Below are 16390 nucleotides of genomic sequence, written 5' to 3' on the forward strand. Positions count from 1 at the left end.
GATGCCAAGTATCTAGGACAGGACCTGACAATTGTTAATCCACTTTTAGGACCAATTTCGGACCAGCTCGTGATTGGTTGAAATTGACATAAGCAAGTACAAGTTGTTGAAATCAATATTACTGCAGGGTGGTAGAAAAAGTGTTGTCAGTATCGTCGGTAACAATGTAGCTTGATATTGGATATTTTATTTTTCGGGTCATCTTTTCAAAATTATTAATTTCAATAGGATTTAAGTTCAATTTGTTTTTAAGTCCTGTCAATGCGAAAAGTATACGAGTACATTTAACAATCACTGGATGATACAAATAGAAAGCCTGAAATCACGAAGTGTGCTATGGACGAGAATATTGATTATGTTGGTTGAGAATTGCACCGAATCTTTGGATACTTCTGTATGTTATTATTTTTCTCAAATAGAATATGTCGAATACTTTGGTTAATAAAGCTGCAAAAATTAATTACCCAAAATTGAGTGTTTTAGAAAAATTTTACTAAGCTGTTTCAACTAAACGTTTTCTTCAAAACAAACATCTGATCAAAATGAATCAAGAACTATATTTTTGACCGATATAAAATTTGTCTAAGTGTTTTCTGTTATATACTGTTATATAACTTAACGAAGAAAAGATATTTAAAGAGCCGAGATACTGGCAACACTGTATAAAACAGTGAAACTAAAATAAAGATCACTCGAGAGTAGCGAGTCAGTTGCTTACAGACTATCCAAGTGTTTAAATCAGAACGTATCACATTTCTTTATAAGTTGAACTGTTTCCGCGAGTGTCCTCCACTTTGAGATAATTATTCTCTTGCCGTTTCGTTGGTTAATCCCTATAGGTGAGTAAACGAGTACAAAACAGTGGCGACGAGGAAAATTAGCAGAAAAAGTGACATTTTTTTGCGGCGTGCTTTGGCGCGTTTGTATAGATTTTTTTGTTTCTCTAGGCAAGCTATCGGCAAATAGTGTTGGTCGAAACCGACGCTACTAACACACGCAAAGTTTTTTCTTGTTGAGTGGTAAGTGGTGATAGGGTAAAAGTACATTATAGTGGCGTTATTTTCTTTTACAAAAAATTGACGCGCATATTTTTTGGCATTGTGTTTTTGATAAGAATGGCGTATTGTTTAAAACAATAAACTATTTTGTGAGACAATAGATCCTTTGTTTAATTAAAACAATTAAACACATGTTTTATCAAAAGTACTAATTCTTTTCTTTTTAACCCTATAGACGTGATAAAAGTGTTAAAACTGATACATCCGGCGAATCCTGAGAAGTTCCGACTAAGGTCGAAGAAAAATTAAACAATTCCGACAGAGGTCGAGGATAAGCTACGACAATCTGACGACGGCCAAGACGGTGTTCCGGCTAATTGTATTTTCGGAAATAAATTTTTGCGGGTGAGCCCAGTTATTTTCAATCGGTGAGTCGTTTTTATTCTTTTTTAAATTGAAAATCGTTTAACCATATTAGTACAAAACAGTTAATATAGTGCCATTTTCTTTTCTTTTTCCTTTTTAACAATTTCAAAGATGGCTAATATGGTTACGACAATTGAGCCGTACCGTAAGGGTACATCCTTCTCAGATTGGGAGGAGAGGCTCGGTTATTATTTTATCATGAATAATGTTACAGACGAATCCAAAAAGGCCCATTTTGTGACACTGGGTGGTCCCATAATTTTTTCAGAACTCAAATTATTATTTCCAAATGGCAAATTGGTGGAAGCACCATATAATGAAATTGTGGCCAAGTTAAAATTGCGTTTCGATAAAGTAGAATCAGATTTGATTCAGCGTTTCAAATTTCATCAGCGAGTACAACAGCTAGATGAAACGGTGGAAGATTTTATATTGGCGATAAAACTCCAAGCAGAATTCTGCACTTTTGGAGACCACAAACATACTGCTATTCGAGACAGGGTAGTTGCTGGTTTGAAAGACAAAGCTCTCCAGCAAAGACTCCTTAATGAGGATAATCTCACACTCGAATCAGCGGAAAAAATCATAGCAACGTGGGTGATCGCGGGCTCGAACGCTAGAGTTCTTGATGCTGCTAATGGAAATATGCTAAACAGAGCAACTATAGTGGATAATCCCACTAACAGTCCGGCTATAAATGTCTTACATCGATTTGCAAATGCAACAAGACTTCAAAAAAATCAAGATCCAAGGGAAGGTAGCTCAAGGGGGCCGGTAAAAAGCCGTTTAGGGTATATGGACCGAAAAGTGCACTTCAACAATTATAACCAAAATGGTTTGAATAAAAATTTTAAAAAATTTGAACGATTCCGACCTGATTTTTCAAACATGATTTGCACATTTTGTAAGAAAAAAGGGCATATTAAAAGTAAATGTTTTGCCTTGAGGAATCTTAGAAAAGATACAGTAAATGTTGTAAACACATTTAGCCCTGGACCTAGTGCGGACAGACATTTAAGCGACCTACTGAACAGAATGACGACGGATTTGAGGAATGCATCCGACAGCGAGGAGGACAAAGGTACAGATGTTTTGAATTGCATGCATGTTTCTTCTATTTCAGGTGTAAATAATCCTTGTGTAATTAAATGTAAAATTGAAAACAAATTGATAAATATGGAAATAGATTGTGGGGCATCAGTGTCAGTCATGAGTAAATTACAGTATGAGTCTAATTTTATGAACAATTTGAGTAAATGCAGTAAACAATTAATGGTAGTTAATGGGTCAAAGTTGAAAATAGTGGGAGAAACTAATGTTTCGATTGAGCTAAATGGTTTTAAAAGTATTTTGAAATTATTTGTGATAGACTGCAATAACGTTTTTGTTCCCCTAATGGGTAGACCGTGGTTGGACGTATTTTTCCCGAAATGGAGAGATTTATTTTCAGGAAACCATACAATTAATAGGGTAAATGATCAGAGTACGAATAATCTTGTGGAAGAAATTAAACAGAAATTTTCAAGTGTTTTTTTAAAGGATTTTTCTTCACCAATTAAAGGTTTTGAAGCAAATTTGGTGTTGAAAAATAGTATACCAATTTTCAAAAAAGCTTACGACGTACCTTTCCGTCTAAAAGATAAGGTATTAAAATATTTAGAAAAAATGGAAAAAGAGAAAGTCATTACACCAATTCAAACCAGTGAATGGGCTTCACCGGTGATTATAGTTATGAAAAAGAATAATGAAATCAGAATGGTTATCGATTGCAAAGTTTCAATCAATAAACATATAATTGCTAATACATATCCTTTACCAATAACACAAGATTTATTTGCAAATTTATCAGGCAGCAAAATATTTTGTTTGCTAGACTTAGAGGGGGCGTATACACAGTTAAAACTATCGGAAAGATCAAAACAATTTATGGTAATTAATACAATTAAAGGTTTATACACATATAACAGGCTTCCACAAGGTGCATCGTCCAGTGCGTCAATATTCCAGCAGGTCATGGACCAAGTTTTAGAGGGAATTGAGAGAGTTTCGTGTTATTTAGATGATGTGCTTATTTCAGGAAAAGATTTAGATGATTGTGCTCAAAAACTTAATAAAGTTTTACAGCGATTGCTGGAAGCCAACATCAAAGTAAATTGGGACAAGTGTAAATTCTTCGTTGAAGAGTTGAAATATTTGGGTCTTATTATAAATGAGAAAGGATTATTTCCTTGTTCCGATAAAATTTCTACGATTAAAAATGCGAAAGAGCCTAAAAACACTACAGAACTAAAATCTTCTCTAGGACTGATAAATTATTATCATCGCTTTATACCACATTTATCAGAAAAACTGTATTGTCTCTATAATTTATTGAAAAATAATACCAAATATGTTTGGGACGAAAATTGTAACAAAACCTTTGAAGAAAGCAAATCTTTACTATTGTCAACTAATTTTTTGGAATTTTATGACCCAGAAAAACCCATTGTGATAATTTCTGACGCATCCGGCTATGGCCTGGGAGGAGTTTTAGCTCATATAATAGAAGGAATTGAAAAGCCAGTTTGTTTTACATCATGTTCGCTGAATTCAGCACAGAAATCATACCCAATTTTGCATTTAGAGGCATTGGCCCTAGTTACAACGATAAAAAAGTTTCACAAATATTTATTTGGGAAGAAATTTCAGATTTATACAGATCACAAACCACTAGTTGGTATTTTTGGCAAAACTGGGAAAAATTCAATTTATGTGACGAGATTGCAAAGGTACATTTTAGAACTGTCAATATACGATTTCGATATTCAATATAGACCGTCTCATAAAATGGGTAATGCAGATTTCTGCTCTCGTTTTCCTTTAGAAACGCCAGTGCCAGAAAGATATGATGGAGATGAATTTATTAGAAGCATAAACTTTAGCAAAGATATGCCATTAAATTTCGAATTTATTGCCAATGAAACTAAAGAAGATAGGTTTATACAAAATATTTTAAAATTTATGAGCAATGGATGGCCAAGGAAAATGGATAGAAGTTTTACGAATGTTTACGCGAATCAACATGATCTTGAATCGGTTGAAGGGTGTTTAATGTACCAAGATAGGGTGGTGATTCCACTGAAATTGCAGAACGCAATTTTGAAACTTCTGCATGGCAATCATATAGGCATCGTAAAGATGAAACAGCTCGCTAGACGGACAGTTTACTGGTTTGGCATTAATAATGATATAGAAAAATTTGTTGGCAAATGCTTCAGTTGTAATAGTATGGCAGTGGCTAAGAAACCTAAAACTGAATCCAACTGGATTCCAACGACAAAACCTTTTAGTCGTATTCACGTGGATTTTTTTCATTTCTCCCATCATACTTTTCTGTTATTGGTAGACAGTTATTCAAAATGGTTAGAGATTAATTGGATGAAGAGAGGAACAGACTGTAGTAACGTTTTAAAATGCATAGTGGGCTATTTTGCTCGATTCGGACTACCGGACGTCTTAGTTTCTGACGGCGGTCCACCATTTAACTCTCATGCTTTTATAAGTTTTTTAGAGAGACAGGGAATTAAAGTCCTCAAAAGCCCGCCTTACAATCCTTCAAGTAATGGTCAAGCGGAGCGATTGGTAAGAACAACCAAAGAGGTATAAGAAATTTTTATTAGAACCGGAAGTGTCTGAGTTGAATTTGGAGGATCAGATAAATTTGTTTCTGTTTAATTATCGAAATAATTGTTTAACAAGTGATGGACACTTTCCATCAGAGAAAATATTCTCATATAAACCAAAGACTTTAATAGATTTAGTAAACCCTAAATTGGGTTATAAAAGACATTTGCTTTTTTCGCAAACAAAAGATGATGAAAATATAGAAAATGATAGGATTACGTTTCGCAAGGAACAGAATGATCCATTAAATGAACTGATTGAAGGGGATGAAATATGGTATAAAAACCATAACCAAAATAATAAAGCAAGATGGTTAAAGGCAACCTTTTTAAAACGAGTTTCAAAACACATATTTCAGATTACCATTGGAAACGTCCGGGCAGAGGCCCATCGGGACCAAATAAGGGTGTCTAAGGACCAATCGAAGTTATGTAGACCGAATCTTCTCGTTACGGCTCCATCTGAGAAGCAATCGAGAAACATGGAAGAGGAAGACGAAGAGTTTTATGGATTTCCCGAAATCGGCGAAGCACAGTCTAGGAAATCATCGCGAAAGCGCAAATTAGAAGAGACCTCAATGGGTCAATCGAACGATTTTCCTAGGCGTTCGAAGCGGAAGAAAACGGCAAAGGCTGGAAATGATTTCATTTATTATTGAATTTTTCAAACATTTGAATTCGAATAAATTAAGTAAATAATATTGTAAAATAGTTAAATTACATACTAAGCTAATGTAAATCAAAATTTGTTAATGAACTTTTTTAAAAGGATAAGAGTTGTTATATACTGTTATATAACTTAACGAAGAAAAGATATTTAAAGAGCCGAGATACTGGCAACACTGTATAAAACAGTGAAACTAAAATAAAGATCACTCGAGAGTAGCGAGTCAGTTGCTTACAGACTATCCAAGTGTTTAAATCAGAACGTATCACATTTCTTTATAAGTTGAACTGTTTCCGCGAGTGTCCTCCACTTTGAGATAATTATTCTCTTGCCGTTTCGTTGGTTAATCCCTATAGGTGAGTAAACGAGTACAAAACATTTTCAAATGATAAATAGTTGCATGTTATAAGGGGAGAAAGTTTTCAGAATGAATAATTATCTCTACTGGCAACAGTGATCCCGAGGCATTTATTATTTACAGCAGGGAGCAACTGGAATAAGATGAGAAATATTTTTCTGGAAAAAGAAGCCAGTTGTCTGGTCCTGTCCTAGCCAAGTATAAAAAAAATCAGAAAACAAGTTTATTAAAATATATAATATTTATAATTCACCAACGAAAATGAAAATATTCAGAGGATGTTTCACTTTTTTTCAATCTTATTTGTAATAAATGTTTATAGTTCCTGCACTGTGTAATTAAAATCAGCATCAAGCCGTTTATCTTTCTAGTGAAATAAAGTGTAATCAAAAAAGATTTGTTAAATTAGTGTAAACTCGAATGTGTGTTTAGTTTTACGAGAAGAATGAACTGTTGTGTTCCACACTGTGGTCGCACTAAGCATTTCTATCCAAACTTGACTTTTTCTGGTTTCTAAAAGATCCGGTAATACGACAACAATGGAATCGATTTTGAGTTCAACATGAGACTTAACGTGTTTTGTCATCAAAGCTCAATGAATTGTTTCTAAGTATAAATATATAATAAAAAATGCATTCACCAAAACATTTTTCATGTTTATTGCAAATCACAAACCGAGTATAAAAATTTAAATTAAATATTTTTTCTTAGCATAAAATTATTAAAAAATCTGTAAATATGGCTACATTGTAGCCGATACGTTGGTATTTATTCCACAGGGAGAATATGACGAAAAGAATGATTCGAAAGGAAGAATAAGAAGCCAGTTGTCAGGTCTTGTCTTAGGTTGATCCCAAAGCGCATTCCGTTGAAAAACTGATTTGATTAGAGCTTCGATATCGACCATACGACGAACGGAAACTTTCGAACGAATACGAATAAACCAATCTTGTTTTAACTCGAACGAACCTAAACGCGATTCGTTTTCTACAAAATATTTAAATATCAGATATCAGATATACAGTACGAATACAAAATCAGCGAAAAAAAACATGATATCAAACATTTTTAGTTAAAACTCAAGTCTATACCAGAACTGATAGTTTAAAGTTGGATGGGCATTGTTTTTTAATGCATGTACGATGTTTAAAAGTGTGATCGATTCAAACGTAAACGGGAATACGAATTTGATATACTTTCGAACGTATCGCATACGGCGGTAAACAAGAATGAGGGTGAATAGGTCTTAAAACTCTTTAAAAAGTCCCCAAAAAAATGGATCCAGATTCAACTATCGGTTCCGATATTACAGCGCGATAAGCGAAAATTTCATGAATAATTTTTCAAAAGTGATAGCGAAACGAGGTGCGAATTTTTTATAAAACTTACTGGTGAATTCATCTAGTTGGTAGAGCTTGTTAGTTCCCAGTGAATCCGAACATCGGACGCATCGTGCAAGAAAGCTTTTGATTGCGTTTCGAGCTTACATAGTGTATCGGTAGAACAAAAGAGTGAAGAAATACCAAAGCAGAGAGTGGATGTCTGATACTCAGAGGATGGGATATATCGGGGTTGGATTTCCAACCCCGAACATAGGGTCAGTTTTTCTGGCCCTAAGAGGCGAATGACCTTAAGGTTAAAGCCTCTATGATCGAAACAAAAGAATGTATTTCACACCCTATCGGGGAGACGTCGGCTCGAAAATGCCCTGTTTGATGTTCCCTCGCGCTGTTTATATAGCGATACATAATGTAAACATAAAGCTTATTCAGGTCGACACGGTTGATGCAAATGGTGCAGAATTGTCCGATGACGGGCCGATCGAAGCGCTACGATCGGCCCCATATCGTGCTCAATCGGTCCGATAATCGGACCGATGATCGGACTTATGCGGGTCGACAAATTTCACTGGGTTAGTGGATATATAAATCTGTTTCCGGTTTCCGCTTTCAAAAGATCCGGTAATAGCGAAAAAACACCAAAAACGGAACTCACTTCGACTACTCAGAAATGGTTAAACCGTTTTTCACAAATCATGATTGAAAATGAAGTTCTCAGTGCCTTAAAATAAAATTCAATTTCATCCGAAATCATAGGGCGATGAGTATAAAAACTTTCAAAATGGCACACAAAATGATGCAATTGATGGTACGTGCTGGTACGGAAGAAGAAAACACCACCGCCTAGCACACAGCGTGCTTTGTTCAATTTGTATATCGTGCAGGCTTGCCACATACAAACCTATATCAACTTGACATAACTGTTTAAAAATACGGCTGGACAGATTTTCACAAACTTAAATTTGAATGAAAAGGTATATGTTTGCATAAGTAGGTGTAGAATTTTGTTCGGATACGTCCGGAAGCTTTTCCCTAGAAATTTTTTACCCAGAAAGTACTAATGCTCAGGAAAAAAATCTGTAGAACGTGAGAAAAACCAGAAAACTTTTTCACAGAATGTACCGTTCCCCAGAAAATCACGCACCCCAAGGCACTAGATGCTGGAAAACATGCATATTTAAAATTAAATTAACATAATTTAAATTGATTTTGAACTGATGATTTAAATTGAAAGTAAATTAAAAATTTTGAATCTGTGACAATGATTTGTCAAAAACATGTTTTAATCAACCTAGTGGTGTAATGATGCCTTTCTCATATCAATCATAAAAATCATATATAATAGTGTGGTATTCTTCAAAATAATTCTGTGCGATTCTTGAAAGAATAACCGAATTCGGTTTGTTTGACCGTCTACTGATAAAAACTATCAATTGGAAAAGATTTGAGGTCGATTCAGAAATTTTTTTAAGATTTTTTCCCATTTTCAGTGATGGTATACAATTTTTAACCCACTTTACCCTATATTTCCGGATCCGGAAGTCGGATCCGCATAAAATTCAGGAATTACGTATGGGACCACAGGACCTTTCATTTGAATCTAAGTTTGTGAAAATCGGTCGCGCCATCTATGAGAAAAGTTAGAAAAAATATATTTTCCATTTTTTGCACATTTTACCCCATAACTCCGGAACCTGAAGTCAGATCTAAATGAAATTCAGGAATTTAGTATGGGACCTCAAGACCTTTCATTTGAATCTAAGTTTGTGAAAATCGGTTCAGCCATCTCTGAGAAAAGTTAGTGCAAAAAACGTTACATACACACATACGCACATACACACACACAGACATTTTGCGTACTCGATGAACTGAGTCGAATGGTCATATACCATTCGACTCAGTTCGCCGAGTACGCAAAATGTCTGTGTGTGTGTATGTGCGTTTGTGTGTATGTAACGTTTTTTTGCACTAACTTTTCTCGGAGATGGCTAAGCCGATTTTCACAAACTTAGATTCAAATGAAAGGTCTTGTGGTCCCACACAAAATTCCTAAATATTATTTGGATCCGACTTCCGGTTCCGGAATTATGGGGTAAAATGTGCAAAGAATTGTGAAAATAAGTGCACTAACTTTTCTCAGAGATGGCTGAACCGATTTTCACAAACTTAGATTCAAATGAAAGGTCTTGAGATCCCATGAAAAATTCCGGAATATTATTTAGATCCGACTTCCGGTTCAGGAGTTATGGGGTAAAATGTGCAAAAAAAAGAAAATATGTGTTCTAACTTTTCTCATAGATGGCGCGACCGATTTTCACAAACTTATGTTCAAATGAAAGGTCCTGTAGTCCCATACGTAATTCCTGAATTTCATGCGGATCCGATTTCCGGATCCGGAAATATAGGGTAAAGTGGGTTAAAAATTGTATAACATCACTGAAAATGGGGAAAAACCTTAAAAAAAATTCTAAATCGACCTAAAATCTTTTCCAATTGATAGTTTTTATCAGTAGACGGTCAAACAAACCGATTTCGGTTATTCTTTTAAGAATCGAAGAAAATTATTTTGAAGAATACCACAATATTTTATATGATAGTATGATTGATATGAGAAAGGCATCATTGCACCACTAGGTGGATTAAAACAGGTTTTTCTAAGATCCTTCAATTGATTGTTAAGAACTATTTGATAGTTTTTTCCATTGAAATGCTAGTATCAGTTAATACTGATACTAGTTTGCATCGTGTGCAGTATTTAAGTAGAGCCTTTTCATTCAGCTGCCGTTAGTACTGATTTAATTCACACCGTGTGCAGTTCTGCAGCCGAGTAATCGGTATTGCATCCGTTAACAGTTCTACTTGGAAGTATGAAGGAAACATTTCAGTTTCATTCGTATTCAAGTTATTCGCCCAAGTTCTGAATATCGACGTATTGGGTTTTCGATCGTATATGGTTCGGTCGAATCCTAACTACCTTTGATTTTGTTAGCGGTATTACGAATATGAATGAAATACTAAGGGTGATTCACTTGTTTTTCTTACATTGCACGCCCGCCTGCTTGGCCGTACCTGTTCGTCAGTTGAATTATCTACTACATAATAAAAGAAACTGCCATGGTTCCCCCAACATTTTACTCCAGCACAAGGCTTATACATACGACTACTGTTTATGAAACCATTGTCTGATTCCAAAATTTAGCCATTTAAAATAAATATCCATCGGTGAACATTTTTCGATTTTTTATTGATCCATCAAATGTTTCCATTATTTTCTCTATCCCATTTTTCACTTTTTATCATTTTTCCTTGTTATTCCTTTTAATTTTTCTTCTAGTCTTAGGCATTTTATATAGTTTTTGTTCTCCTACTACAAACACAATACAATATATAAAATTATTAGTTTTCCTACTTACAACAAAATTTGTTACTCTTGCTTTCTTTGTTTCCCTCCCGCGCGTTCGCCATCATTTCTCTTCATTCTTGTTTTACTTGCTCCTTACATTGTTTTCTGTTTGTTGCTTTCGCTACAAAAAAGACACCGAATTTCTTCAATCACTTAATATTTATGATTTTTTGAGTGTGAGGATCGCCACTGACCTATATACGCCTTTCCATACAGACGGGGACGGGGACCAGCGGGATTGGTACGTTCCGTCCTCCAGTGCTGTGTGCACTAGGTTTACTAGTTTTGACAGTAGAGTTTTGCCCCTTTTTTCATACATTCGGCTTCCCGTTCCCTCAAATAATGAGAGATCGTTTCCTCAAGAAGCATCAGAGAACATATGCTCTTGTGTGTTTTGTGTGTTCAATTTTCAAAAAAAAAAAAAAAGGAAACAATGTGTGTCAATAAATACGAAGGGTGTTGTGTAGGTGTGTAACCCGTCTGGCCAAGAGGAAAGGGCCGTTCGAAACCTTGTACCACTGGACGTCGTACAAATCGTCGCTTTACCGTTCATCGTTTTTTTTTTTTGGGAAAGTGATATGGGCACTTTAGACAAGACATTTCGTTTTTCTTTTTCGCTTTCGCATGCTCAAAATATGGTTTAACCGCTAATAGTTTAATAAATATACACAATTGAGTAACTGTTTCTATCACTTTGCTGCGCGATTTGTGCGTTCAGTGGTGTTAAATCATAGATGAAACTAAAACATAGGCATTGGGCTGATTTTTTCGTCTTCCAGAGGGTCACATTTTGAGATTTCTTTGTGTGTGTTTGTCTGTTGGTGTGGGTGTGTCTGTGTTTACTGTACGTTTTGCTATATCAGCGCGAAACATGATCCTGACACTCCTCAACAACTTACTATTTTAGTTTGCTCCAGTAATAATTGATTATTCGTATTGATTTTACGTTTCTGGTTGTGAGTGTATGTTTTAATGGTTTTTTTTCTCTTCACAAGTTTCATGTCGTTTGCTTTTCTTTATTATAAATTACTTATAAGTCTTTGGTTTGTCACTTACACTCTTATGTTGTTGTTTTTAATTTTCTTTTCTTGTTTTGCTAGATATTTTATTCTGAATTATTAAACACTACCGCTTGTTCCATGCTTTACGCTATGATTAACATCATGTTTGTTATTTGCTAAGTTTTATTGTGTTTTAGCACAGTTATTCGGAACTGACAGAACGACAAAGGGGCGTATAGAAACGTTTAGTGTGATAATTGGAGCCAGCGGCGGCCGTTGTCTGACTGCCAGCCTCGAAAGGTAGTAGCGCCCAATTAATTAGTTCGGGTACGTAATAGAGGGGGGGAAAGGCTTACAATGTGTTGCTTATCGTTCTTATAAGATTTTTTTACTCCTTCTGGTTTAAGCTATTTATACAAATCTCACAAATAGCAATTGTTAGATTTCATTCTTATTACAAGTTATTTCATCATATGTTTATAATAGATTTACAAAAAGCACTTTTGTGTTCTTGTTTTCTAATATTCAATTTCCTTCGCTTGTTTCTGGTTCAATGTATGCAATCTTTTGATTATAGATTTACTTTTTGTTTTCTTCGATTTATTTGATTGATACTGCGACGAATCTAATAATCGTCTTTCGCGACTATGGCTTTTCATCATCTATGAAGTTTTGGAAACGTAAGTGTTAAGCATAAGGAGAAACTCGAGCTAAGCAAAACATCCGTAGAAAAACGAAGTGAAAACTGGTAAGAAATTGACAGCATTCTGATATTCGTAGGTTTACGTACGATTTCTAAATAAATCGTTTCATATGTTTTAGAGTATGTCAACGGTTTTGTTAAGTATATGAAACTGCTGATATTGACTTGGTTCATTGCAGACAGGTTTTGTCCATTTAAAATATGAATAGTTATATGTTTAGTTGCTGTTCTGATAGAGGGCTCGTTTTATTCAGTTTTTTCAAAACATCATAAGCCCTGATACGAGTAATACGACATGATTGATAAATCCCGTTGCTGCGATATGATATAAAAATAACACGTAGCAACTAATTTTTTGCGAAGTTTTTTTTCTCTTTCGTTCTCCCCGCCCGATTGGTTCAATTGTGCTGCAAACTCAGTATACTGGGACACATAAAATTTAAACCAATGGACATTATTGACTGTAGATCTGTGCTAGTAACTACCAATTGTATTTTTTTATATTAACGTTAGATTAAACATTGTATTTTCGGATCATCACGCTTTAGTCGAGCACTAGTGGCAACGATTGATTGTGGTTCAAAATCACAAAAACCTTGTTCTGTTCCATAGTTGCTACCGCTCAATTATGAGCGATTAAGAGCACAGACTGTTCAAAGACTGAGCCAACAATTGGAATGACTGACAAAACTAAAAATAGCCAAATTGAATTCGATCCACAATATCGAAATATGATTACTTTAACAATAACAAACTTAAACAAGGATTAAAGATATAAAAAAAAATGATGGAACATAATGATTGTAGAAGCAAAAACATAATATGCAGCCATGAAAGACCGATAAAATGACAATGTTTCAATTTTCTGAACGTAACATAAGTCTGGCTGAATCTGCAAACACAACTAGGTTCAGTAGAAAGTAGCAACAAGTTGACAAAACATTGTACCGTTTAAAGAGTGACAATTCAATAGCAAGTACTAAACAAAACCGAAACTAAACAGTTACATAGAGAAAAAAAAAAGCTCACAGAGTACAAAACAAACAAAAAGACAATTCCTAACCTGGTTCCGAACATATGTGAACACTCACGCAACTGAACCGTGAAAAGTAATGCCCGTTGAGAAATAGCACGGTCATTGTAGGAACGCTTCTCCGTCTATTCCTGATGGTTAGGTGGTGTTGGAACTTGTCGAAAAAGACTTACAATTCTAGCGTCTCCGGAAATCCTTCAAAATCTCTATACAATTTATTTTGACGGACTTACGAACACGATCTAATTTCATCCATAAAAGCCCTGACTATACTAAAACCGTTGCATATATTGCTGTGGTACGGTATCTGTATATATATTTACACAAAATTAAATTATTTGGCTCGAAAGGAAAGCTGGCGGATTTGAATAAATTATTCATTCTCTTATCTGATAATTATTCACAGGATTTGTAGACTACACAGAAAGACAGTATTGTCCACACTAACTCGAATGCCTATAGGATCCATTCCATCTGCGGTATTATGCTGATACCACCCCGTCAAACCATCCCCGTTTTTTTTCTATTCAAGAACAATAGAAAGAAAGTGTGAAAACAACAAAAAACTGAACAAGCACTACAATGATCTGAGTAAAGCCAAACATAGAATATAAGACACATCCCTAGTGCTTCCGTTCTTCTGCGACCGGACGTGCGTTAACCTAATCCTCATCACTTTCAATCATGTCGTCCACACCGTCGTCCGATACGTACATCGCATCCTCGGTGGGATCGTTGTCGGCCTTACCGGCTGGACGCTTCCGGCCGTTGCACCGGTAGCTGCTGTAGCGCGATTTGCACATTCGGCGACGATTCTTACGGGTGTGTATTGCTTTGGTGTCGTCGCCAGTGCCACTGTGGACGTCCTCGTCGTCATCGAATACGTCCGCATCGTCGTCTTCGTCTTCGCTACTGTTGTTGTCTCGCCGGAGCTTTGCTGGCCGCTCGATATCACATTCTTCCTCGATCAGTTGGTCCGGATCGAATGTCGGCTGTTTCAGCATTTCCAGCTTCTCCTGCTGGGTGCGCTTCTTGCGGAACTCGTACACCAACGGGAAGATGTGCTCGATGGCAGCCTGTACGAAGGCAACGCTGGCGGCTGCAATCGAAAGGGTCGAGAAAAAGTAAAGAAATTAATAATCAGGTCTGTGTAAAAAATAAACAATCATGTTGGATTTCTTCTCTAACTATATTTTGAATATTGGTATAATAATTAAGTGTAATAGTCCGTTTCACCGACTGTCATTTGGCATGAAAACGTTTGATGCAGGACATGCAGGATGCAATGGGTCTATATGAGTTGTGATTGGAAGGTGGTTTCTCCGGTTTTTGAATAACGATAAGTTTCATTTTCCTCCAGTCAGGTGGTACAATATTTTGCTCAAGAATCTTGTTGAACAATTTCAACAAGGGTCTTTTTGCGAGGTCAGGCAAATTCTTCACCAAGTTGAATTCAATTCTGTCCAACCCAGGAGCATTATTGTTACAAGACAAGAGTGCCTACTTTTTTACAAATCATATGGAATATGAACTGAAATAGTAATGCAATTGCTACTGCTAATTGAAATGCAATTTGTTCTTACGCAACTTATAAACGGCACATGCTGAATGATCATGAGAATTCTTCCGCAAAAAATACATTTTTCTTCATTCTTATCTTCATTGCAATCATTTTCTAAATGGGACCCTTCATATTTAATACATCTATGCTTATTACTATAGTAGCTGTGTGGCCGAAGGCTGACCGATAATAAGCCAAACCGGTTCTAATACCAATAAGAAAACCTTGTGTTAATCCACCTAGCAGTGTAATGCTGCCTTTCTCATATTATTTATGTTCTCCTACATATTAAGCAGAAATTTCCCAAAATACTACAATTTGAAAAAGACTTTTGAAGATTTCTATTGCATAATACTACTACATTGAGATACTACAGTTAAATTTTAGTTAGTCGAAATCTATTTAATCATATGTGAGAAAGTAAAATGAGCTCCATTTTATCACATTTGATTACTACTGTCGGTACTTCCGGAACTGAAAGCAGGATCAGTACTGAGTAATACCATTTTCGTTTATTGATCAGAGCAGCCCGAGAGCTGACCCAGAGTCGCCCAAACAACTCTTGAGATTTTTATTTTAGCAACCTTGGGTCGCTCTAGATCGGACTCCAATCGCGTAATTTTGCTCGGAAAAATTTCACGGGTCGCACCCCAACATCCATGCGAGCTTGTTTATTTTTTTTTATGAGTAGTTGTTTAGGGCGCGTACCACGTGTTCGTTTTACTCGGAATCAGAGTCGCCCGCGTGTAGGTTCAAAAACGAAAACTGTATAACGGTCTACATCCCACTCTCCTAGATACTAGATATATAAATCGAATGATAAATAGATGACCGAAAACAGTTTAAGGCAGGGTGATCCCATTCCGACCGGTGGTTCCATCCCGACCCCTCGATGTTGCACAGTTCACGTGCCAGCTCGGTTTCGGACCATGCTTTTTTAAAAATGACCAAACAGCCGATTTTCGTTACAGCCACGTTAACTTCAACAATTATAATCCGAGTGACATGTCCAGAGGCTCAAAATATAGGTACCTAGGTTGTTACTTATGTATTTAGCCTTGGCAACACTAATGTCGTTTTCGTTTTTAAATTGCACTACACTGGTGTAGCGAAAGCTGCACTGAAACCGTTCGTTTTTACCAATTGCACTACACCAGTGCTACACTTTTTCTGCACCGATGCCACTGGTGTAGCACTCATCAAAAGTTTGGTGTAGCTCTGTGCAATGGAATCGTCTA

General features: G+C 35.9%; 2 protein-coding genes across 3 annotated transcripts in view; one reads left to right on the forward strand and one right to left on the reverse strand.

Annotated features, from left to right (window-relative positions):
• The first annotated feature begins 600 nt into the window (after nucleotides 1-600).
• Nucleotides 601-5994, forward strand: LOC131425739 (uncharacterized). Of its 2 annotated transcripts, none has more exons than XR_009229026.1 (2): nucleotides 601-1426; nucleotides 5446-5994. XR_009229026.1 is itself a non-coding variant. In XM_058587847.1 (2 exons), the coding sequence occupies exons 1-2, from the start codon at nucleotides 1536-1538 to the stop codon at nucleotides 5499-5501; spliced, it is 1026 nt and encodes a 341-aa protein (XP_058443830.1). In that variant the 5' UTR covers nucleotides 1440-1535; the 3' UTR covers nucleotides 5502-5994. The 2 variants fall into 2 exon arrangements, 1 of the variants encoding a protein (XP_058443830.1); XM_058587847.1 differs by lacking the exon at nucleotides 601-1426 and adding an exon at nucleotides 1440-2505.
• Nucleotides 5995-10674: 4680 nt separating this feature from the next.
• The window catches only part of LOC131425740 (TATA-box-binding protein), a 50915-nt gene continuing 45199 nt past the window's right edge, over nucleotides 10675-16390 (reverse strand). The window contains exon 4 of the mRNA XM_058587849.1: nucleotides 10675-14690. Within this exon, the coding sequence (XP_058443832.1) occupies nucleotides 14254-14690 (437 nt within the window). The 3' untranslated portion in view covers nucleotides 10675-14253. The remainder of the gene's footprint in view (nucleotides 14691-16390) is intronic.

Source organism: Malaya genurostris, chromosome 1 (assembly GCF_030247185.1).
Source record: "Malaya genurostris strain Urasoe2022 chromosome 1, Malgen_1.1, whole genome shotgun sequence".
NCBI classification, from domain to species: Eukaryota; Metazoa; Arthropoda; class Insecta; order Diptera; family Culicidae; genus Malaya; species Malaya genurostris.